The sequence below is a fragment of the Gracilinanus agilis genome, chromosome 3 (genome assembly GCF_016433145.1).
Source record: "Gracilinanus agilis isolate LMUSP501 chromosome 3, AgileGrace, whole genome shotgun sequence".
Lineage (NCBI taxonomy): Eukaryota > Metazoa > Chordata > Mammalia > Didelphimorphia > Didelphidae > Gracilinanus > Gracilinanus agilis.
Window position 1 is genome coordinate 335,187,691 of NC_058132.1, and position 25,235 is coordinate 335,212,925.

General features: G+C 39.6%; 1 protein-coding gene across 1 annotated transcript in view; it reads right to left on the minus strand.

The window, feature by feature from the left end:
- Window positions 1-24,658, minus strand: part of TF (transferrin) — a 294,822-nt gene extending 270,164 nt beyond the window's left edge. Inside the window, 3 exon segments of the mRNA XM_044669153.1 lie at window positions 21,913-22,091; window positions 23,358-23,413; window positions 24,520-24,658. Coding sequence (XP_044525088.1) covers window positions 21,913-22,091; window positions 23,358-23,413; window positions 24,520-24,623 — 339 coding nt within the window. The 5' untranslated portion in view covers window positions 24,624-24,658.
- Between the last annotated feature and the right edge of the window lie 577 nt (window positions 24,659-25,235).

A 25,235-nucleotide genomic window follows, 5' to 3' on the forward strand; every position in this document is an offset into this window, starting at 1 on the left:
ATATATGTTATAAAGAATGTTGTCTTAAAAGGTAGAGAAAACAAATAGAAATTTCCTACCCAGACTCTTTATATATAAAAGCAGGAAGCCAAAAGAGCTCCTGTATGCATGATATTTTAACTCTTTATTTTAATTTATTTTCTCATAAGAAGGATCTAGAATTCCTGGTGATATTTTAGACCCCAAAGGTTTTTATCAGATTTTTTTTTAGGCTCTGCCCCACATTTGGATGGAGGCAGTAATAGATTTTGTTAAAAATATCTCAGCCAAGGTTGAATGATTTGTTATACCTGTTGAATTTGTGACAAGTATACATTTTTTAAGCATCACAGCAAGTGGTTATATATAAAATGGGTTTGTTTGCTATTGTCTTTAAACGTGTTACTATAATTTTGGAAATTTTGATACTTTGAATTGCATCTTAAATCTGATATTTTGTAAAAAGTCATTTGCACTCACAGTAATTCATGGAAAAGCTTAACAGGAAATGGATCTCATTTTTAGGTGAAAAAACCTTTCACTAATTCTAAGCTATATATATTTTTGATTTTTTAAACATTCTTTTATTATTTTTTCCCTTCTATGTACAATACAGTATTTGAGTTTTTTCTCTTTTTCTCATTTCTTGTACTTAAAGTACATATAATCAATATTAATCCTTTTTGATTTTACAGTAAGTTTAATACATAAATATATAACTGCTATAATATTACTGCATACCCACAAAACCTTAGCCTATGGAAACCTGCCATGAATTGGTAAATAATATGGGCCTGTGATTAATGATTTTGTCTGATTCCAAGAGAAGGGAACAAAAGAGTCACAAGGTCAAGGAGACCACCCAGTCCCAATGGGATTGGTGAGAAACTTCACAGTGCCTAGCAGCACAAGGTCAAAAAAGACCATATCAATCCAGGTAAGATTGTTGAACTTCTATGCCAATACTAAAGGACTTGAACTTAGTGTGAAGTTTGGGGTTGCGGCTGTTCTGACATATGTTAGAGGCCAGACTTCCCTGAGTTTCATCCTGGTCAAGTACCAAAGGTTAGCCATCATCCTGGCTCACCCTATCCCTGAGAAGTGCAGGCAAATCAGATCAGGGAAAGAACTTGCCTTTTCATGCAAAATCTGGTCCTCTTTTCTTTCTTATAGCATGGCAACTTCCTGTAGTCTTGGCTGCCAATAGGTAAGTGCAATATTGCATTTTGTCCTACAGACTAGTGGGATAAAAATTACCTTAATTGGACCCTAATATAAGGGCCAGTTATTAATTTATTTTTATTCAGAAATTTTTATATACATAGATTGATATTTTGATTCTGATTTTGAATTTTTTCTTTCACCCAAAGTTTAATTTTTCTTCTATTTGCTTTTCTTTTTATGTTTTTGTTTTTCTTTTGATAAATGACTCATATACCCCATAACTGGACTATGTAACCTGAGCTGATCTGGGTGTGTTTTTTCAACACCCTCTTCAGGGAGAATTGTATTTTTATAAAATCCAAGATTTAAATTTTTGTTCAAGAAAATTTTCAGGGAAAGAAGCTTACTAACTCCTTAATCCAGAGAATGAACCATTTACAGAGAGATGCCTGAAGAATCTACACTGCATTAAGAAGATCCAGAATGAACTTTGGGGTATATTGATTGAACTATGGAGAGTTGAATGTATTTGTTTTGAATATACACTATTATGCCAAAGGGGACTGCCCCCAATAGGCTTTTTGTCAATGCGCCTAGAAATCATTGGATCATTGGTTTTGTCCTCTTTTCCTTTTATCCCCAAATTTCTGTAATTTAAAAGTTAGTTATGTTTACAGGAGCCTTTAGGGAGACCAGTCTTCCTTGGCTCTCAGGGGGGAATTGGTATTGGTAATTTGGGAGTCCTTGGACTAATTTTGAGTTCCTTGATCTAAACTTCCTATGGACATTTAGGGCTCTTTCAAACTACATTTCCCAAGAGCCAACTGGCTTCCTCTCTTACATAATCACATGGATAGGAAGTGTAATAATATAGATAGAAGAATAAAGGCTGAGTGGTTGGAAGGGTACACTCTCTTTTCTGGCTGAAGCAGCATGGTGGGAGAGATAATGGCAGGTCTTTCAAACTGACTCTTAACATGGCACATGGCTTCATTTTTCTAATGGCTACCAATAAATCTTTTAAAACCATAATATTTTTAAATCTATCCTATATCCATTTTATTTCTTACATATATCTTACCCTTCTCATTTCCTAGAAACAAAACTATCTACAAAAATAAATTATACATAAAAAAGGAGACAAAAACTGTCTACTATTAGTTTGTTAGATGTCTACCCAAGGCTCCTCATTCCAGTCCATCCTCTCCTCAGCTGTTCAAGTGATCTTCCTAAAGCCTATGTCACACACACAACTCCTTCAACTCAATAAATTCTAGTGGCTCCCTAAAAATCCGTTTTGACAAAGCCCTTCTTTACTTGGCCTACCCCTACCTTGTCCTACCTTACAGCCCTGTGTACTCTAAGATCCAAAGGCACTGATCTCTTTGCTGTTTCTCCTCCTCACTCCTAACCTCACTGGATGTTCCCAATACTCATAATTCTCTCCCTCCTTATCTAGCTTCCCTGGTTCTTTCAAGTCCCAGCTAAAGTTCCAACTTCTCCAAAAAGCCTTTCCTACCCACCTTGAATATCAATGACTTCCTTTCTCTCTAAGTTATTTCCAATCTTTCCTGTATACAGATGCTTATTTGTACATAGTTGTTTTCATGTAGTTATTCCCTTAGACTAGAGCTCCTTGATAGCAGGTTCTGTCTTTTACCCTTCTTTGAATTTCTAGTGTTCATTATGATGTCTGGCACATTAATGAATGTTACCTCCATTTACTCTTTCACTCTCTTCTAAACTATAATCTGGGCTTTTCACCTCATTATTTAATTGAAACTTTCTTTCCAAAGCTACTAGTAAGATTTTCTTTTTTTTTAACTCTTGCCTTCTGTTTTAGAATTTCAGAAATTTAGAATTTTAAAATACCTGTAATTATTACCTAGGCAGAAGAGTGGTGAGATCTAGGCAATGGGGGTTAAGTGACTTGCCCATGATCACACAGCTAGAAAGAGTTGGAGGCCAGTTTTAAATCCAGGTCCTCCAATCTCCAGCCCGGCTCTCAATCCACTGAGCCACCTCTTTGCCCATTAATAATCTCTTAATTCAGGGGCAGCTGGGTAGCTCAGTGGATTGAGAGTCAGGCCTAGAGTTGGGAGGTCCTAGGTTCAAATCTGGCCTCAGACACTTCCCAGCTATGTGACCCTGGGCAAGTCACTTGACCCCCATTGCCCACCCTTACCACTCTTCCACCTATGAGACAATACAAAGAAGTTAAGGGTTTAAAAAAAATAATCTCTTAATTGCAAAATCTAATGACCTCCTCTTAATCCTCATCCTTCTTGATCTCTCTTGTACCATTTTTGGTAATTAACCAACAAATTTCTTCTCAATACTTTCTCCTCTCAATTCCATGTGAACTGGAAAGACCTCCAGGAATTGATGTAGAGTGAAAGGAGCAGAGCTAGAAGAACATTGTATACAGAGGCCAATACACTGTGGTAAAATCGAATGTAATGGACTTCTCTACTAGCAGCAATGCAATGACCCAGGACAATCTGGAGGGATTTATGGAAAAGAACATTACCCACATTCAGAGGAAGAACTACAGGAGAGGAAACACAGAAGAAAAACAACCGCTTGAACATGTGTGTTGATGCGGACATGACTGGGGATATAGACTCGAAACAACCACACCAATGCAACTATCAATAATATGGAAATAAGTCTTGATTGATGAAACATGTTAAAACCAGTGGAAATGTGCGTTGGATATGGGGGGGGGGGTTTAAGGGGAAAATAAAAACATGAATCATCGAACCATGGAAAATTTTTCTAAAAAAATAAAATATTTAAATCAATACTTTCTCCTCTCAGTTTCCTGCTTCTTCTCTCCCTAGGTTCTTTTTTTCTATTTCAGTGATCTGCTGCTCAGTCTCTTTTGTTGGATCTTTATTTATGTCATGCCCCCATGTAAGTGACCCTCAAGATTCTGTCATTGGTTTTCATCTTTTTTTCTCTATGCCCTCTTACTTCTGACCTTATCAACCTCCATGAGGACCTATTATCATCTAGATTCAAATAATTACCATATTTATTTATTCAGGCCTAGTCTTTCTTAAATGCCCTAGTCTCAAATCCCCTAATACCTGTCCTGTTGGACATTTTGTACTGGATGACCCCCATATAGATCTCTACCGCAGATTATTAAAAACAGTACCCATTCTTTGCCCTCAAAACTTTCCCCTTTTCTGAACTTTCCTATTACTGTAGAGATAACTTACCATCCTTACTTTCACTCAGGTTTACAACCTAAGTCATCTACAACTCTTTTCTCTAGCTTATTCTACATATTATTCCAATTAGTTACCACATCTTTTAGTTCCTCTCTCTACAGTACCTCTTCCTCCATGTTTTTTTTTTTCACTCACATAGCTATCAACCTTGTTGACCCTCATCATCTCTCACCTGAACTATTGTAATAACCTCAATATTCCATTATGATGATGGCCTTTGGAGATTAACTTTCCATCTGTTCTGTATTTATTTTGTATATTTTGATTAATATACTTGTTGTCTCCCCCATAGAATGAAACATTTAGTTTTTTCTTTGATTGCTTAGTATTGTGACTAACCCAGAGAAAGCACTAATGCTTGTTGCTTGATTCTTACCTTTGGGAAATGCCTGCTTTTTTCTCCATAATCTGGCAGTTGAAGGATTTCCTGGGGGAAAATGTTCATCAACAGATAAGTGCTAAAAACTGTGTTCATAATAACTACCCTATTTTCCCAACCAAAGGAAAAGAAGCCCAAGAATGCATTAATAGCTCATTTTAAGCAGTTTAGGGCACTTTTTTCAGATCTACTTCTTATCCACTTTCTAAGCTGTTGCTTTTCAATGAGAGTTAGTATCTTCTCACCTTAGAACCAGCCTCAACACAACTGATGAAGCTGGTCAGTACCTTCAGATCACTTCCTATACCTCTACTTTTCTCTATCCCAAGTTGACTCTCATCATCATTAAAAATATTTGAAAGAAAAGAACTGAGAGGGGTAGGTAGGTGGCTCAGTGGGTAGAAAACCAGGTCTGGATAGAAGAGGTCATGGGTTCAAATCTAGCTTTAGATACTTCCTAGCTTTGTGACCCTGGGCAAACCACTTTACCCCAATTGCCTAGCCCTTACCACTCTTCTGCCTTGGAACTGATAATTAATCTTGAGTCTAAGACAGAAGTTAAGGGTTTTGGGGGAAAAAAAGAACTGAAAAACCCATTTATATGGTAATACAAACAATGGAGAGAGAAAAAATAGAGCTATTCTTCCAGAACCATTTTAGCAAACTAAGCAAAAATGATGAATCCTTAAAAGTATAAGTTCATTTATTCCCTCTGATTTCAAGGAACATTTCCTTAGTGGAGAGTGGGTAGTTTCTAGCAGATTCCCTAAATCACAAATTATCTGAGACAAGTTCTAATATTCTTTGACTTTTCAAAATCCTAGGGACCCAGGCTCATTCCTCTGCTCTTATCTCCCACTTTTCTCTACCCAAATAGTTCTTCTCACATATATTTGTGTACTTTGTTCCAGGAAAGACCAGTGTAGTGAAATAAAGTGTTGTTCTGACTTGGTTTAAAAGGCCTAACTAATAGTTTTACCCTGGGGAAGCTGTTCTTAGTTCCTACAGTGCCCTTACTCAAACCATTTCTCTAAGACTCCAAGTTACAGATTGCTATCCATCAGCAATGATAAAGGGAGTTTCCATACCTATAGGGACATTACTCCCAGAACTGATCTCCATACTGAGTCATCTGTGTACCTCTCTGTATTAGAGAGTGAGTATATAAATTTTAATAGTACTGATCGTTACATACAAATAGCAAAATAGTAGCAAGAAAGGAGATATCTAGATTTAGAAGGGAAACTGAGGCAAGTGAAAATAACACATTTCTGAAATAAGAAAAAGGGAGATTGAGTGAGATGGAATTGAGTGTGTTATTCTCAGAGTGAGTGTTCAGCTTGCACCTGATTTCTTCAAGCACAGTTTAACACACAATTTTATCCTGAATAAGGGATGTGCAGACTAGTTTGTTGCTCTTGGTGACTTTTATCTAAAAGTCCTGGAGATGAGCTTGGAAAGAGTGATTGATCATAAGGAACAAAGAGCTACAAATTCCAGGGCAGTTGAGTTCCTCCTGTATCTCTTAAAAGAATGTGGAACGTAATTTTTCTGGTCTGAGACCTCACAGTTTCCTCAACTGGCACTGTGATGGGAAAGGGAGGAAGTGGGAGAAGATTTATGATTAGAGATTCCTATGTATATTTGAGACCTTTGTTTAATTTTTTGGCATATGTCACTAAGACAAATCCCCCTTTCAAAAGGTAAAATAAAACTGCTGTCATTTTAAGCCTCCTTTCGGACTCCGGATTATTTTTAGTAGGTGTTATCTTATCCACTCACCCACACTTCCAAAACCACAGGGAGGACAGTGGGGTGGGAGGGCCTTCCAAGGGCTGGAGGATGAAGAGGAGTTGGTACAAGGAGGGGAAGAAGCCAGCAATGTTATGTACAATCATCTAAGTCACCCCGCACGTCTACAAAATACTAGAGGGATCTCTGAAAACCAAGATAGATAAGAGAAGGTTGGGGCTGGGGAAGGGAAGAGCAGGAGAGCCCGGGGATGGACAGCTCTGGCTCTACAGGCGCCAGATGACCGAGGCTGCAACAGGAGCTTCGCCTGCCCAGATGGAGCAGGAATTTTGAAGAGGAGGGAGGAAGGGAATTAGGGGAAGGAAGAAAGCAATAGCTGCTGCCTAAAGAGCCTCAGCTCCACTCACCCGCCATCTTGAAATGGACTTGAAGGAAGTGGGATTGGGGGCGGGGAGAGAGGGAGTGAAACCCACTGGGTGAGGGGGAGGGGAGAAGAGGAGCAGCAAAAAGCCTCCAAACCCATCCCCTCCCTCGGCCTCCCCCTGGGGAGTCACCGTACTAAAGAGAGAGGGAGGGAGGGAGGCGAGAGGAGTCTGGAGGGCGACGGGGCTCCCGAGGTGGGAAGGCAAGTCAGGTGACCCGCTGGGCTCCGGAAGATGGTGGCTTCTCGCGGTGATGGGTCGGCCCGCCCGGGACTCTAGCTGCTGAGGTGGGTGGCTCCATATCTCTTAGGACAGCGGCGGCCTCGGCAAGGACCTGCAGAGGCCTGAAAGGGGCGGTGGTAGTAGCGGGGAGGGCACGCAAGGCCTCCCACTGCCGCCACTCCCCCACTGTCAGGGGCTGGAGAGGGATGGCCCTGCTGAGCCTCGGCACTACCTCTTCTCCTTAGGGTGATGGAAGCTGCGGCAGGTTAAGGGAGCTTAAAGTTCAGGTGCTGGGTTTAAGTGGTTCCTCCCACGCTGGGAGGGCCGTGGGATGGCCTGGAGTCCGGCCTGCTTATGTGTTCCCGCCAAGTTCGGCAGAGCTTCTGCTTGGCTTGGGCCTCCACTGAGAGAGAAAGAAAAATACCTGGGGGGGGTGGGGGGGGGGGGTGGAGGAGGAAGGTGGGGAAGAAGCCTCCAGGCTTAACCTGCTCTAGATTCAGCTGGAACACACACTCTCTAGGCCGCATAACAACTCTCATACCTTTGGAGCTGTCTGGTCAGCGTTCAGTTAGAGGTTCTAATCTGCATATAAACTCAGAATGCAGATAAGAAGTAAATGAGGTAAGGTTTACAGAAACTGGGAGAAAAAACAAACAATATTTTATAATATAAACTGGACACATCCCAGAAATTCTTTATAGTAATTTAAGAGGCCTTTGCATTCTGAATGGGAGGAAATCTTAGGAGAGATTAATTTTACGGTCCTAGTATTCATTTTGGAGATATTAATAACTATTACTTTGAGAATAACATACTAATGTCTCAATTCACACACTAGCATCCTCCTCCCATCCACCAGCATCTCCTCCTTCCCCCACCTCCCATTTGCCTTAAACCTCTGTAAGGGATGAAATTGTGCATTATTCCCCCAGTATCTATTCATTAGTATTAGTAGATTGGTAACTTCCTATAGAAAATTAATGAAAGTTAGGTGCCCTCCAGAAGGGAGATACCAATCTCTCCTTATAAAAAGTAGAGAAATCCTCCTCCCCAAGCAGCTTTATATATTATAAATATACACCTTTAATTCATCATTCTTTTCTTTTCTTTTTTTTTTTTTTTGAACCCTTAACTTCTGTGTACTGGCTCATAGGTGGAAGAGTGGTAAGGGTGGGCAATGGGGGTCAAGTGACTTGCCCAGGGTCACCCAGCTGGGAAGTGTCTGAGGTCGGATTTGAACCTAGGACCTCCCGTCTCTAGGTCTGACTCTCAATCCACTGAGCTACCCAGCTGCCCCTCATCATTCTTTTCTAATGTGGCCAAACTCCCCTTTCCTTCTCCCACCCACCCCCCTATGGGAACAGATTCACATCTCTCATAGGAAAAGTTTTAAACCTTATAATTTTAATCTTGACTACTGTGTCCTAAATGTTTCAACCTGAAAGGCCTTGGGCATATCTAAATTCTGACTCAACTTAGAAATAGAAAACTAAGGGAATGCACCCATGGGCCTGGAAGTTCTGGGAAAAACTTAAAGAGGATAGAACAAGATAAAGAAATGTAGCATACAAAAACATTGTGGTACACACAAGTGGTGGGCAACAAGAAGTATTGTATTAAATTCTTATAAATTCTGAATTCATGTGAACATCTTTGGACACTAATACTGAGAGAATACTCCAGACAGTGCTCCCATTCTCTCACCCTTTCTCCAAATAAAGTCACTTTTTTCTCTGCCAGCATCAATCTAAGTTTCCTGTCTGCTCATTAGGGTGATTTCTAAGGGTGCAAGCTCACCCTCAAAATTCCACTCCATATACCTCCTTGGAAGGGAGCACTCACCTGCCTCTTGGCTCTTCAGGCCTTGAGACATGGCACTGAGTGGGACAATTTTAAAATAGGACTTGAAAATTTTCCTACTTTAAACAAACTGGATCAGAGAAACAGGCATGATAAGGCAGCATATTTTTTATTTCCTTTCAGAAAGGTGGCAGATTCCCCTAATGGAAATTTGCTTGGCAGACTGCCCTAATGACAATCTGCCCTAAGGCGAAGTTGCCTAAGGCAAAATGGGATGGCTAAACTAATATAGGTTTTAATTATCCAAAAAAATTATGTAAACCCCACCCCCAACAAGTTATATTCCCACCAAAGTTCCCATCAAATAACAAGCAATCTGAGCTGCTCCTGAGTAAGAAGCACTTTCTTGGGCTTCTAGCTGGGATTTTTTTAGATAAGCAACAAATGTTCTTTGTGAATTTAACATTATTGAAACAAGCCAGATGGGTTCTCTGTGAAAGTCACAGAATCCTTTTCACATTCTCCCCCCTCTCAACTGGAATGTCAGCTGGGCACCTCTACCTACCCCGGGAATATTGGGATTGCAAACCAAAAGTCATTACCTGAGAATAACACACTTTAGTTCTATCTCTCACAATACCCCCTTTTCTTATTTCGGAGATGTGTTATTCTCACTTGTCTCAATTTTCCTCCCTAAATCTAGGTATCCTGGGCTGTTATAATCTTCTTTTCTGAATCCCATTATCATTTTGTATGTAACAATTATCTATAGCTTCCCAAAGTGTAAAGGGCTGGTTATGGAAGCCCCTTGATTGGGTTCTTAGGAAAAGCAGCTTGTGGGCCCAGGAAGATTCCCAGGTAGCACTGTGATTCGGATATTTAGGGATCAAGTTACAAAAACTTCTCCTGACTGGCAGGAGTAGCTAACCCTGAGGCTCTGAAGCACAGATCTATAAGTGTGTATGAGGCAGGCAGAGTTCAAAGGAAACAGAGAGACACAAAGCAAGAGATTGAGAAAGCAAGAGACTAGAGAGAGAGACCCAGAAAGATTATCAGGCTATCAGGTACAGTTGGAATTAAAGATGCATTGGACAAACCTAAGGGAAACTTATGAATAGATCACACAGTTCCATTTATTGTGTATTTGAGTCAAATATTTATAGTCTTCTACATACTAAGAACAAAGGAAATTATATATCAAGGAGAAAATAACATGTCAAAATTATACACTTCTAATTGCCAACATCATATATCAAGGAAAGGATATACTGGCCTAAGAAAAATATGCAGGTCAATTAAAGATACACAGCTGCATAAGGGAGTAAATACATTTATCAATATGTGTTATCTTTTGACACAGGAATATCTTTTGGCGCCAAGAGTGTAGATAATTATGAGATTGTTCTGCCTTGAGATATAGCCCAAAGTTCTGTTAACCTGCTTAGGATTGTATTAACCTGGTCAGGAATGTTCTGAACCAATATTGAAAGCCAATTAGGAAAGTCAGCTGTACTCAAAACAAGATTTGTTAGACCTACACAGGAAAGTAGGTGAGTAATGCCTAGGATTTCAAGTATTATAGGTATCAATCTTGTCCAATGGCCTGAGAAAAGCAAATCCCACTACTTAATCCAGGAAGTCATGCCTACAACTCCTATGTTTCTATTTAATTCTTCTGAAAGGGCAGTTATTCCTTGGAGAGCTTTGGTAGCACTGATGCTGTGTTATTGGGGATGTAAGTACAACAGTTCCCTCCTAATATGACATCACATCTAAAACTAATCTATTCTCCCCTGCGATCTGGCGGGTATCATCCAGTTGTTGGGACAAACCTCTGCCTGCATCCCTGGTGTAATTTATAAACCTTTGTTTGTTATAATAAATGCAATTGACCCAATCCACATTCTTGTTTATGGTGACATTTGAATTTGGCTGCTATCTGATTTCTAGCTTTGAATTCACCTGGGACTCTTCTAGATACTCCTCCTCTGTCTAAATAGAGATTGATCAAAGGAGTCTACAGGAGAAATGACAGTATTTCTCTTTTTTCCTTGACTGATCTGAGTGGGGTGGTTCAAATACACCGTCATGAATGGGATTGCCAATTTTACCAAGGCACAGATCCCTGACCAGCTAATCAAGACTTGTGTCAGTGTGGTTCCCCCACATGACCACCAGAGATCTGCCAAAAGAATGCTTAGGTTTGCAAACTCAGGTCTGTAAGTCACATACCAGGTTTGGGCACACTTAGGCTTTTGACTGGAGTCCCCACTCACATACCGTGAGATATCCTTGATGTGATTCTGGAACACTCCTCTAACCAGAGGTATCCTTTTTGTGCCATTTGTCTTAGTGGGTGGATACAAAGAGCCATTGCACTGCAATTCTCTGGATTCAGCTCTCAAAAGAGAGTAAGGACACACTTGAATTCATTCTCATATTTGACTGACCCCAAAGGGAAGGGGACAACAGTTCTAGGCTGCCTACTCATGCAGGCATACCAGTTAGTTTTTCCTAAGAAATATACAGTGTATTTTACACATTCCCACCAGGCATTAATCTCCTGATATCCTGTTTCTGTCTCAAAGATTTGCATTAGGTCCTCAGTTGTTACATCAGGCTCTGTAGGATCTGTAGACCTGTAGAATCTGGAGGATTCCTGGAGGAATTGGTTGGAGCACACTAGGCCTCAGAGATCCTGGATGTGTTGCCTCACCAGACCAATCTTCTCTCTTAACTGGGATAATCAAAAACCTTCCGGGGGTCCCAAACTGACAGTTCTATTCCAAATCCATACCACCCTGCCCATTTTTCTTTAAAGTTCTTGACAGACAGGAAAAGGAGCCTATTAGGGTTGTTGGTGGGGTGATAGATTGAAAACGCATCCCTCCACTGATGGAGATGCAGTCCACCCCTTGTATTGAGTAGTCTACCACACTCCTGACCAGTGGGCAAATGGATGACCCTCCTGCCTGAGAGGAGGACAAAGGTATTTCTTATGGCTCTGTAAGGGAGCCCAGTTAGCCAGACTCTTCCAGGGTAGCTCCTCCAAAACTGGACATAGGTCTATTTCTACTGTCTGATACTCTACCCCAACATGAAGTTTGATTGTTTTGCCTATCCTCTCTGATCCATTCCCTGACTCATCCTTATATTTGATGTCACTGATACTTTTTTTTAATGGCCAGGCATTTAAAAAATTTTTTTTCCATGGTTACATGATTCATGTTGTCTCCCTCCCCATTTCCCTGCCCTCTCCCAGAGTTGACAAGCAATTTGGGTTCTACATGTATTATCATTCAAAACCTATTTCCATACTGTTCATTTTTGTAAGTGAATAACCTTTTAAAACAAAAACCCCAAATCATATACTGTAAGACTAAAAATGAATACTCCAGTTATTTACATTTTGTAGGGTTTAATAACAACAAAAGTGAGAGAGAAAAAGGTTCCTTCAGCTGAATGGGCAGAGCAAAGAGCCAGAGACCCAGAAGCCTGCCATGTTTCAGCCAAAGAAAAAAAGCCCCGCAGCATGGGTTTCAGCAAATTTATAAACAAATCCACACCAGGGTGAAACACAGGGACACAAGACAAGGGAACCCCAAGAAGAGTAAAAAATGCTGGGAAATGAAGTTCCCAGGGTACAAATTTTTAAAACACACATTCCCCCCCTGGGATCTGTTGGGAGACTAGTCACCCCAATGGATCCTGCAAACATAACCAAACTTATAACTTCAACTAAAGATACATACAATATTGCAGTTTCCAAGGGGAAATTACAACAATCTGGGACAAAGGAAATGAAAGAGAAAACAAAACAAAACCAATATTAGGTGCTTTTGCACAAAAAAAAAATAATTGGGGGCAGTCCCCTTTGGCATAAAAGTGTACATTTTTTTAATGAAATGCATTCAACCCCCCCATAGTTCAATTCAGCACATCCAGAAGTTCACTCAGGATCTTTTGGTGCAGTGTGTGGTCTCTGCAGGCATCTTCATGGCACCTTCTGCAAGCAGTTCACTGTTCTGGATTCTGGGAGATAGAAAGTCTCTTATTCAAAAATTACTCTGAAAAGAAATTAAAGTTTGCAAAATAAGATAATACATTCCCTCCGAGGAGGATATTGACAAACACAGAGATCACACAGGGATACATAGCTGAGGTATCAGGTATATGAATCATTGCCAAAGGAAAAAATATCAAAAACATCACAAAAATCCAAATAAAAGAAAAAAGGTAACTACTGGATAAAATATAAAATATCCAAATCTTATATTTAAAAATCCTTTGTAAGGAAAAATAAAATCATAAAAGGTCCTTGAATAAGGGCCCAATTAAAGTGATTTATGTCCTATAAGTCTGTAATAGTAATTATGGACTTACCCATTCAGCAGCCAGGACTACATTAAATTGCCACATTATGAAAGACAGAGAAGGGACTAGATTTTTGAAGCAGATGGGAAATAGCATTCCCTGGCCTGATTTTTGGCTTGTCTCACAGGAATAGGGGAGCCAGAACATCCAATGTTAGGTACTTGATAGAAAATGTGGTCCAAGGGGTCTTGCATCTAACATATGTCAAACAGCCTCAACCTTGAGCCTCACACAAGCTTCAAGTCCTCTTGTCTTGGTGTAGAATCTCATCAATCCTACCAGGATTGATTTGTCTCTTTGACCTGTGTGCTAATTTGGCGCTCTGCAGGTTAAGTCTGTGCTTCCTTAGCACTCTGCAGGTTAAGTCTTTGCTCCTTTGTGATCCCTTCTCCTAGAATCAGACATACTCATCAAGCAAAGTCCCATAATATTTAAACAACCAGTGGCAGGTTTCCATAGTCTAAAGCTTTTGGGTATGCATTTATAGTCAGGGCTAATGGACATTTTGAACTTACACTAGTGCAAAATCAAAAAAATCTTTTTAATACTGGTGACCTGTGCTTCAAGTACAAAAAATGGGAGAAAGAAAAAAAAGTAAAAACTCAAATACTATATTATACATGCAAGGAAAAACAATAATAAAAATGTTTTTAAAAATCAAAAATATATAGCTTACAATCAGTGACACATTGTGTCAGCCAAGGAGAGGTAGGATACCAAGGTTTCTCATCCAAAAATGAGATCCATTTCCTTTTTAACTTGGCTATGATCCACAGTGTGAGTGCAAATGATTTTTACAAAGTAACAGATTTATAAAATAGTAGTACAGTAGGTAATGCACATTCAAAGAAATACAAAATTCTCAAAATTCACAAAAAACACATCAACTTATCTAAAGATTACTAATACAGGTTTCTTCTAACTAGTTTGTGGAGTTTCATAATAGTTTTTTTTTAAGTTCAAGTATAGGAAAGCACAAATAAGACAGTGCAACAGAATATATATCCAAAAGCAAAAATATAGTAGCTGAAAATAGCATAATGTAACAGAATATTATAAATTAACCAACACAAACAGTTTAAATATGAAGCCACAAATTTTCCCTTCAAAAGATTTACATCAATCACAGTGTAGTATCTGTTTTAAAAATAGAGATACTGTATTTGTTGTAAAGCTCTAAATACTGTAAATCATTTTGAGGTGCTTTTGCTACCTAAGAAAAATACGTATTTTCAAAATTGGGTTAACTTTAATAATGATCCAAATTAATATTTTCTAGTGATTTGGATATTTCATTGTGCTTGTTAGCCAGTGCTTAACTTTCTAAGAGAATCTTTTCAATGACAGGCATCAAACTCTTGTATATACTTGCAATATTTTGATGGAAGGGAAATTCCTTTTCAAATTCTGGCATTATGACATCAGGGTCTAAAAAAATCAAAGATTGTATTCTCTGATTCCAGTGTCCTAATCACATCTTCATAAAGATCTTTGAGTATTACCTTGGGCTCCTCTAGGCTGAGGGACATTTTCACCCTGATTATATCATGGATGAGCTCCACTTTGTGCAAAGAGCCCACTCTTCACTTGGGAGGGTCTCTGGAGGTGAGAGGGCGGGGCAAAAATGAAATGAAAATGAGCCAGAATGCAAGTGGAATTGTAGAGGCTGTTCTCTCTTGCCATCTGCTGATTTTTATTTTTATACCCTTTTTTCTTTATGATCTCATAAAGGTTTTGATTTTCCCATACATTAAAAATCACATATTAACTTTTGAAACATCATATGATTGGCATCTACTAATTATCTTACTGTGGTTAAATAAAGGAGCAAGCTTGTCAAGAATTATTCATTACGAAATGGCTCAGCCATCCGTAAGGTACAAGAACATCATTTCCTAGTTAAGCATAATAGTTAATTATATTTTAACTAATTAAGTCATACATATTGTTACTTTATACTATTCATACCTATCATTAATCAAGAAGATAGTTATGGTAGTTGATTACATCAAATAAGATACAATAATATCAGTCTGATCCAAATTTTGCTCCCATTACATTCTTTCATTTTTCACTATTTTTTTAAAAGTATGTTTGGTGTTCTTTCTGCTATAGGGTTAATAAGAATGCAGTTCTGGAAGGGTGATTTTGTGCAAATTTTCATTCCCCTGTTTTCCTTGTGTTTCAATGCTTCCTTGGTCTGTGGGAGTTTGGGAACAAACCCAGGCCAGGTACTTTCTTGCTAGGGAATTTAGAAACTTGCATTAACTCACGAACTGCTGGTTTTTTGCTGTGCTGATTCTAGGGAAAGTTTCTATACCCTGGGGGTTTGTATAGGGGTTTATTTTGGGATAGTGGGTAGTCTGTGACTGTGATTGTTCTTGCCATGAACCTGTATTGTTTTTCTGTGTCTCCCTGGGGCCGAATGAGGATATTGATTGCAATAGTTTCAATGCAAGTGAATGTCACTGTAAAAAGAATCACAGGGTAAACTGAGTGTGGAATTTCCATCCTCCTCACAACATGCTGTGTTGGCTTGTCAGAGCTAGTGATGAGCTGTGCTAAACATCACGGCTTTGATGACTTCCTGCAACTTTGGACATATTGTTGTTGGGTATTTTGGTGTGAGTTTTCATTTGCCTGATTTGAATTATTATTCTGTAATTGTTATTATTTCTAAAGTTATAATTTATGAAGTTATTATTTTTAATTGCTTGTTTCCAGTTCTTACAGTTCATCATTATGATTGATCCCTTTTTGCACAAAAGTGGCATATAAGTGATTGATATCTTGATATCTAGATTCCTGCAAAGGGGCAATGGTTGACCTTCATTCTCTTTTCTTCTTTTTTTTTTAATCAATTCTTTAAGTTAAAAGTTTCTGTTCCTTTCTTAATATTTCTAGCAAGTCATTGGTCTCCTCTTTTTTCTGTTCATAGCCTTTTGATACATAAATTGTGACCCTTATTAATTCCTCAAGGTCCATATTAGGCCAGTTTGGGCAGTTTGTATTAAAATAATCTTCGACCTCTTTGCAACAGTTATTTACAAACTGTCTCCTAATTTGCCTTACATCCCTCTCTTTAGAACAGTCAAGATCAATGTATCTCCCTCCCAGCTCAATAAATCTATCCATAAACTGGGAGAGAGTTTCATCATCTGGTTATTTAAGACTCTCAAAGTTGGCTAATGTGCTTGGCTTTTCAGAGCAATCTTTCATGGCTTTTAGCAATGCCTCTCTAGCTTAGCATGTAAATATTTTCCTTCATTGTTTATATCCCATTTAGGATCTTGCTCAGGCCAGTGAACTGCATTCCTTCCCTGGGTTTTATTAACAAGAGAAACTATTTTATTTTTCTCTCTTTCTGTCAAAAAGACTTGGAGTAAATTTTGTGTATCCACCCATGAAGAAATGTGGAAAAAATGTTCTCCAGCTTCTTTATGATGACCATAGATTTATTCTTGAAAGTAGGACTATTTTGCTTAGATTTCTTAACATCTTGGGGTGTAAAAAGTGTGTGGTGCCTTAAGGTCACCACTTTTCCATCCTTATTTAAAGTGGACACTTTCCTTAAGGGAAAAAGGCCTTTAACTGAATTGGTTGCAGTTCTTGTCTTGGCTGGATTTCTGTGTTGATACAGAGAAAGTAAGGGGAGGAGTGGGGGAGGGAAGAAGGGGAAGGAGAAGGAGCTGGTGAGGTGAGAGGGTGGGGTTGGTCTGGGGATGGGCAGGGCTGGGGGCTGGGACAAGGGACAGGAGAGGATGGGGCACTGGGAGAAGGAACAGGGGAGGTCAGGATGGCCAAGAGCTGTACAAGATGAGAGAAGATAAATTCCATCTGAGGTATGTGTGAGGAGGGATCTTCCTTTTGCATCTGGAGACTAGGAAAGAATTTTTTTAAATCATCCATTTGGGTCTGCATTTGAAGCAGGCTATCCTTAATGTTGAGGCCAATGAAAAGAAAACCCCCTAGGAAAATCAAGAGAAAGAGCCAATCTGAACCCGTAAGATTTTCCAATTGTATAAAAACCGTTGGGGACAAAAAGCTTTCTTTTAAAGTTTCAAGCATGGTTTGCAACATCTTATCTCTTCAGTTTTAGCAGAATGGCAAAACAAAAAATTTACTTGGAGGGATGGAGTTTTAGGGTGCAGAGGTTGGCATAGGAGACCCCCCCTGGGCTTGCGAAGTTGTCAGGTATAACCATCCTCAGGCTGGAGCCCAGGGTTGGCAGCAGGTGGAGGAAGAAACTGGAGCACAGGAGTCACTGCTGGAAGGGGTGGGGAGAATGCAAAGCCATGGCTGGGGTGAAGGAGGGGGGTGAGCTGAGGAGGCTATGCTGTGTTTCCGTGCTGAAAAGGGGCTAGTTCAGGTTTTAAAACCCATGTGGGTGTGGGGAGGGGTTAGGTGGGGCAGAAGCAGGAGGTTGTAGGATTGGGCAGTTAGCTAGAGGAACCAGGAAAATAGCTGGCTGTAACAATGTAGTAGCTGTAGGGCAGAGCTAGAGCACGGGGCTTCATGTAGCAACCATCAGGAGCACAGGGAGTGGGATCGTGCACAGAGCCTGGACCATGGAGCTTCAACTGGAGTTGGGCAGTACAGATTGGCTGCTGTGAAGGATGGATGGGTGGGTGGGGTGTTAGGTGAGGAGATATATACTTTACTTTCTCCGTGATACTGAGAGATACTGGGACTTGGAGGGAGGAAGGAGTAGACAGGAGACCAAAGGGAAGCAGTGCTAGGAGTAGGAGGGGAACCGTGACAGGGCTCTTGGAGAGAGATGAGGCTTCCTGGCTTTTTTGTGGTGTGTGGGGGTAGGCAGTGAGCCCAGGAAACTCCAAAGAGAGTTCCCCAGAGGGGCTAGTGGGTGAGGACAGCCCACAACAGGAGAAAAATCCAGTTTCTCTACTCACTTAAAGGTTCTGAAGTCCTGGCAGAATCGCCAAATATGTAAGACTAAAAATGAATACTCCAAGTATTTAAATTGTATAGGGTTTAATAACAAGAAAAGTGAGAGCGAAAGGGGTTCCTTCAGCAGAGTGGGCAGAGCAAAGAGCCAGAAACCCAAAGGAAAAAAGCCCCACCATGTGGGTTTCAGCTAATTTATAAACAAACCTATGCCAGGGCGAAACCAGGGACACAAGACAAGGGAACCCCAGGAAGAGTAAAGAATACTGAAGAAATTCCCAGGGTACAAATTTTTAAAACACACAATGCCTATATAAACAAGTGATAAATCATGGTTTCTTCTGCATTTCTACTCCCACAGTTCTTTTTTAAGATATGGATAGTGTTCTTTCTCATACATCCCTCAGAATTGTCCTGGATCATTGTATTATTATTAGTAGCAAAGTCTGTTACATATTATTGTCCCACAATGTTTCAATACTATGTATAATGTTCTGCTGGTTCTGCTTATTTCACTCCATATCAGTTCATGTAGATCTTTCCAGTTCTTAAAGAAATCAAGCAGTTCATCATTCCTTAGAGCACAATAGTATTCCATCACCATCATATACCACAATTTGTTAAACCATTCCCCAATTAAGGAACATCCCCTCATTTTCCAATTTTTTTGCCACCACAAAAAACTGATATCCCCGATTATTACTTCCGTAATTATCATTATATTTGCAAATCATAATAATAATCCCTCCCAGTTCTAGCCTCAGTTCTCTTCTCATCTTGAGACCCAAGCTAAATGGGAGCAGTTCAGGAACAAATTAAAATTCAGTCACCTTCATAAAAAGATCCCTAATGCTACCTACAACACTAATCAGTATGGGATTCAGTTATGAGAATGATTTTCCCTGGGTGGTTGAGGACCAAAAGAGTAGACAAATACCTAAAAAGGAGGTGCCCCCCTCCAGGAGAGGTAATTGCTTCCCCTCCTTTTACAATTCCTAATTCACAGTAAGATCCCAAAGTCAGAATGAACAAAACAACAATTCTCAAGACTCCTAGACCAGCAGTCCTCTAAAATAACAGTTCGTGTTTCTCAATTGACACAAAATTTCATTATGATTTCTCTCAGGGGTTGTTCAGCAACAGTTTCAGCAGTCCAGGCAACAGGAGGTTCTACTGGTCCTTTCACCCTGGTGTAATGAATCCAACTTCCCTTAGGAGTTCTTACAGCTGTGTCAGTTGTCAGCAGAATTTGAAAGGGTACCTCCCAGACTGGAGTTAGCCTATCACCTTTCCAAATTTGGATCAGGACCCAGTCCTCTGGCTGGAACTTGTATACTGGGAAACCTAAAGATGGGGTTTGAGCAACAATGCTATCTTTTTTAGTAAAGATGGGGTTAAAGTGAGAAAATGTGCTTAATTTCTCAAGAATTGATCTCTATTATCCCACTGGGGTGGGGTGCCATCCCATTGGCAGGGGTATGGGTGGCCATACATGAGTTCATAGGGACAGTCCAATATCTCTTTGATGCTTTGTCTTTATTCTCAGTAAGGCCAAAGGAAGACACTTGGTCCAGGACAACTGAGTTTCTAACATCAGCTTGGTGAGTTGCTTTTTAAGGTCTTGATTCATCCTCTTTACCTTGCCTGAAGATGAGAGTGGGGGGAGCCATGGGGTATGAAAATCCCAGGCAATTTCTAAAGCTCTTGCTATTCCATGCAATACCTTGGATATAAAATGGGTCCCATTATCAGAATCAATAAGCCCATATCTTGGAAAAAGGTGCTCAAGCAAAACTTTTGTTTACTGTTTGAGCTGTGGCCTGGCTAACTAGAAAAGCCTCTCCCAGGACATTAAATGATCCGTGGCCACTAGAAGCCTTTCCATCTGCACCATTTCAGAAAAATCCACTTGAATACTTTGAAACCTCCTGAATCTAGGCAGCCTCCCCCTTCCAGACAGCTTCCTAAACTCTGCTTATTCTACTTTTTACATATCAAACAGGTCTCTACCCACCTGTAGGGCCAAAATATATAACCCGATGCATGCATAATGAGTTAGCACCACTTGCCCAAGATTTTGGACATCCCAGTGGCTCCCTTGGTGGAGATGATTCAAAATGCCTCTAGCTATCTTAACTTTTTCCTATCTAGCAAATGTTTGCTGACTGAACCTCTCCCAGTGATTCCAATCTCTATTTCTATAAACTTGGGTTTCCCTACCTTCTCAGGCAAGAACAAAATCAGAGCCATCAAAGGGGTTTGTAAGAAGGAAAATAATGAGACTGGCTGTAAATTAATAATTTTATTAATCAAAAGATAGTGGGGAGTAGGGGGCAGCTGGTTGGTTCAGTGGATTGAGAGCCTGACCTAGAGATGGGGGTCCTGGGTTCAAATCTGGCCTCAGACACTTCCCGGCTGTGTGAACCTGGGCAAGTCACTTAACCCCTATTGCCTAGCCCAGTGATGGCAACCCTATGACACGCATGTCAGTGCTGGCATGTGTAACTATTTTCAATAACATGCGGCTGCATACAGAAAAGTATGGGGTAGCATACCAAGGATGAAACATTTTCTATAGTGTAGTGTAGACACTCTGTGCACTATAGATGACAATTCTACCTATATTAATTTACCTATTTTGGTTTATTAAATATAGTTGTATATTACAATTATACATTTTTGTTATTTAAACTATAAATATCGCAAAATATGGTGTTTTTCTTGAAGTGACACACCACCTGAGCTATGCTTAGTTTTTTGGTGAATTTTGACACACTATGCTCAAAAGGTTACCAATCACCGGCCTACCCCTTACCACTCTTCTGCCTTGGAACCAATATACAGTATTGATTCCAAGACGNATAAGGGTTTAAAAAAAAAAAACAACCCACCACAGTTCCAAAAGATTCATGATGAAAAAAAGTGTTCTCTACCTTTGGATAAAGAGCTGATGGACTCAGAGTAGAAATTAAAGTACAGCTTTCCCCTCCACGGGGAATTATATACTTAGGGGCATTGTGCCCCATGATCTAGAAAACCCGAGGAAAATTTTTCTGGCCCTCCCTTCATAACAGAGAATTTTTCTTCTTCTTTTATGGGGTATTTACAGTACCTTATATGCAGTTATGAGTTACTAAACTTTTAAAGATATCTCTATATTTCTAGCTTCTGTGTGCCATCTGATGGATTTCATGTTCTTTTTGTAAATTTTACCTTTTTACTTATTTAACTTAAAAATAAAATTGTGTATATTTGTGGTATTAAATGATACAATATGTTGATATTATACAATGCATATATTTTATGCATTTCTGACCTTCTAAACTTTTTGTGTGTCATCTGCCAGCCTTTGTGTGTTGTCTGTAGTTTCCTCAAAACTCCCCCCGCAAATTCCCATTTAAGTTCTTATGCCGATCCATAATATATCAAAACTTGAAAGGAAAATCAGAGATGTAGAAGGGACACCTCTATATGTTTTTTCTTCTCTTTTCTTTTTCTGTTTCTCCCTGCCTCAGAACTTGGCTCACGTAGAAAGATTTTCTATGACTTCATATTTATAATGAATTTTCTATTTCTTGCCTTTTCAATGGGACAGAGGGTGGGCAGAGGAAGAGAATTTGGAACTAAGAATAAAATAAAGCTGAACTTTTTTTAAAGAAGAAGAGGTGATCAATACCTGTGCAGTGGAAAGGATCTCCCAGATCTGCTCTTCCTTGCCATTCACACTGCGGGCCAGAACAGCATGAGCAGGGATCCTGGCCACATTGCAGTCCTTGTACTGGTCCACGGGTACCCTTCTGTTATTAGGGCACAGGAGCTCATACTCTTCTCTTTCAGCCTCAGTTTTAAGGTTCTCTGCAAGAAGGAGCAAAAAATAAGCATAGTTCCAGAGATGAAGCAATACCCTGTGAACTCCTGCTTTCTTGAATGAGTATCTCAGTATCAACTCTTAGAAGGCTGAGATTGTCAGTACAATAAGCAAAACAATCTCAGACAGAACAAGCATTTCTGAAGCTTCTATTGGGTGCAAGCATTAAATGAGATACATATTTTCAATTAAAGAAAAAGATTAAGAGGAAGAAAAAATCTCTAGCTAAAATCTCTAGGCTTGGTGGTTCCCAAACTTTTTTGGCCTACCGTCCCCTTTCCAGAAAAAATATTACTTAGCCCCCTGCAATTAATTTTTTTATTTAATAGCAATTAATAGGAAAGATAAATGCACCTGTGGCCGTCACCGCCTTCCTGGATCACTGCAGCACCCACCAGGGTGGGTAGCGCCCACTTTGGGAATCACTGCTCTAGGGGAATCAGAATTCTAGGCCAAATAGAAACATACTACATCTATTGTGCTAAGTTTATTGTGCTTCTAGAATCTTGGTAATGCTACAAAGGCCTAAGAGCACAAGAAATTAACCTCTCCTGATGAACCAAACTTTCCCATGAGAAATCTTGTTTGTACTGCTTGCTGTAATCCATTGTCTTTTAACATTTTACTTCCTTTTCAAAATATCCAAACAATCTTCCTCCCCATCCCTTGCTGTTGAGTCTTGGTGAATCCACTTTATATTTCATCTTTTTGTCTACTTTGTATGGTCCTTTCTCTTATTATTAGAGGGGGGAACTGGGTGACACAGTTATTTTTCTAATGAACAAGATTCTTTCCCTTTTATTTTTTGCAAGAACATTCCATACAAAAACAATTAAAACTTTAATTATATTAAGTTTACAATTGAGTATTTGAACAGAAAATCTGTATAATGTTATAGTTTAAAATAATTTTACATGACTTATTAATTGGTTGCATTTTAAAAATGTTTTTCCCTACATACTTAATAATAAGTAATATTTATTTAACTCAGTATCGATTCCAAGGCAGAGGGTAATTAAAAATAATACTATAATCAGTGAAAGAAACACCCTGAAAAGTTAGTGTGGGAACCCCCACTTATCTTCCAATAGACAGTAAATGGCATAACTTTAAAACCATCATGAACTAACTTTTTTCCTATTCTCTTCAGAAAGGGATTAAAAGGAAGAACATAAGGACAGGAAATAGAAAGAACAAGACTGAGATTAGGCTGTGTACAATGCTTACAATACTTGGGGTGCCCTGGTACTTACCTAACACAGTTGTGTGTTTGACAAAAGCCACATCACCAACATCATCCTTCAGGCATCTAGGGAAAAGGAAAATCACAAGAATGGATGTAGTCTAGCACCTCATTAACAGTTAATTCTGGGGGCAGCTTGGTGGCTAAGTGGATAGAGAGCCAGGCCTGGAGACAGGAGGTCCTGAGTTGAAATCTGGCCTCAGGTACCTCCTAACTGTGGGGCCTTGGACAAGTCACTTAATTCCCATTGCCTAGTCCTTACTGCTCTTCTGCCTTAGAACCAACACACAGTATTGATTCTAAGATGAAAGATGGGTTTCAAAAGGAAAGATATTATTGTTCCCCATTTATTTTTTAAAAGAAAGATGTTGTTCAAAAAGATATTTTTCAAAAAGATATTGTTGTTCATCTTTTTTTTAAACCCTTATCTTTCATCTTAGAATCAACTGTCTTGGTTCTAAGGCAGAAAAGCAATAAAGGCTAGGCAATGGGGGTTAAGTGACTTGCTTGGGGTCATCATCCTTAATTTCTGAAGAAGACCAATAGCATTATGAGGTGATGACTTGGGTGCCAAATGGATTTAAGTGAGGCGGAACTGCACAAATTTGTCAGTCCCATTCTCTCTTTCAAAGTTATCAAAGTCCAGGAATCTAGCAGAGGTAAAGAGGCAGGAATTTGAAGGACAACTGAAGGTTTCATACTGGCCCATGGATAAAAAAGAGCCTTTTTTTTTTTTCAGTAGACCAGGCTATGAGCCAGAGTGTGGGGGACTTTTCCCCAAAATTAGTCAGCCCTTCTCTAACCCAGGGACTCTCTTTGCTGGCTCGCCTGATACTAGAGAACTTTCTCAGTCAGGTCCTAGTTATTCTTCCAGGCTGAGTGTAGCCTAGGTCCAAGAAGCCAAAAGAACCCATAATAACAATAACAATAATAGCTCCTCTGTATATAATGCTGTTAAGTTCTGCAAAGGACTTTATATAAATTAACCTCATCTGACAAAAAGGATGAGACCAAAGCCTAGGTCACTCCACTTGCTGTCCAGACAGACTGCTTTGGGTCAGGAGAGTTGAAATCCATTGATACAACCCCAGATAATCATAGGGGCTGGGGAAAAGTTACACACCTATTGACAGTTGAAGCTTTGCTGCAAAGGTAGGGAAGGTTCAACTTACTGGAAAGCTCCTGAGTAGCCAAAATAAGGTTCTCTGTCAGAGCAGGCACACTTGTCACTACCCTTCCCAGCACACAAAGAACATAGTTTAGCATTCTTCTCCATAGAACAAGGAACACAGCTGCCGGAAAATAGCCTGGCCACAGCTACAGAGAAAGAAATAGTAGGATGAGGAATTTGAAGGGCAAACAGGGAGACACACAGAAGCAATGTCCTAGACCACCAGATAGTGATTTCCCAGGCCTTCCCTCTTCCCAGAAAATATAACAATAGCAGTCTGAACCATTTGCTTTTTACCTTGAATAAATGAGACCACAAGAGGGTCAATTTACTTCCTTACTAGCCATATGATCCTGGACAAGTCATTCAGCTCCAAATGTCTAGCCCTTACTGCTCTCTTCTATTTTAGAAACAATATTTATTTTGATTCTAAGACAGAAGGTGAAAGTTTTTTTAAAAATCTACTTTCAAGCACAATAATTACCCACTTGCATTCCTATTAATCAGTCCTTGGCCCATTCTTCATGTGTGAATTCTGAACCAATATTCTGGCCCACAACACATCTACCTCCTGGCTCCTGGGAAAGTCCCTAAACCCAGAATGAGATAAACTGGCTCTAGGAACTACTACTATTTCAGTAGTTCTTAACCTGAGGGTCCATGAACTGGCTTTAAAATATATATATATATATATATATATATATATATATGAATAGC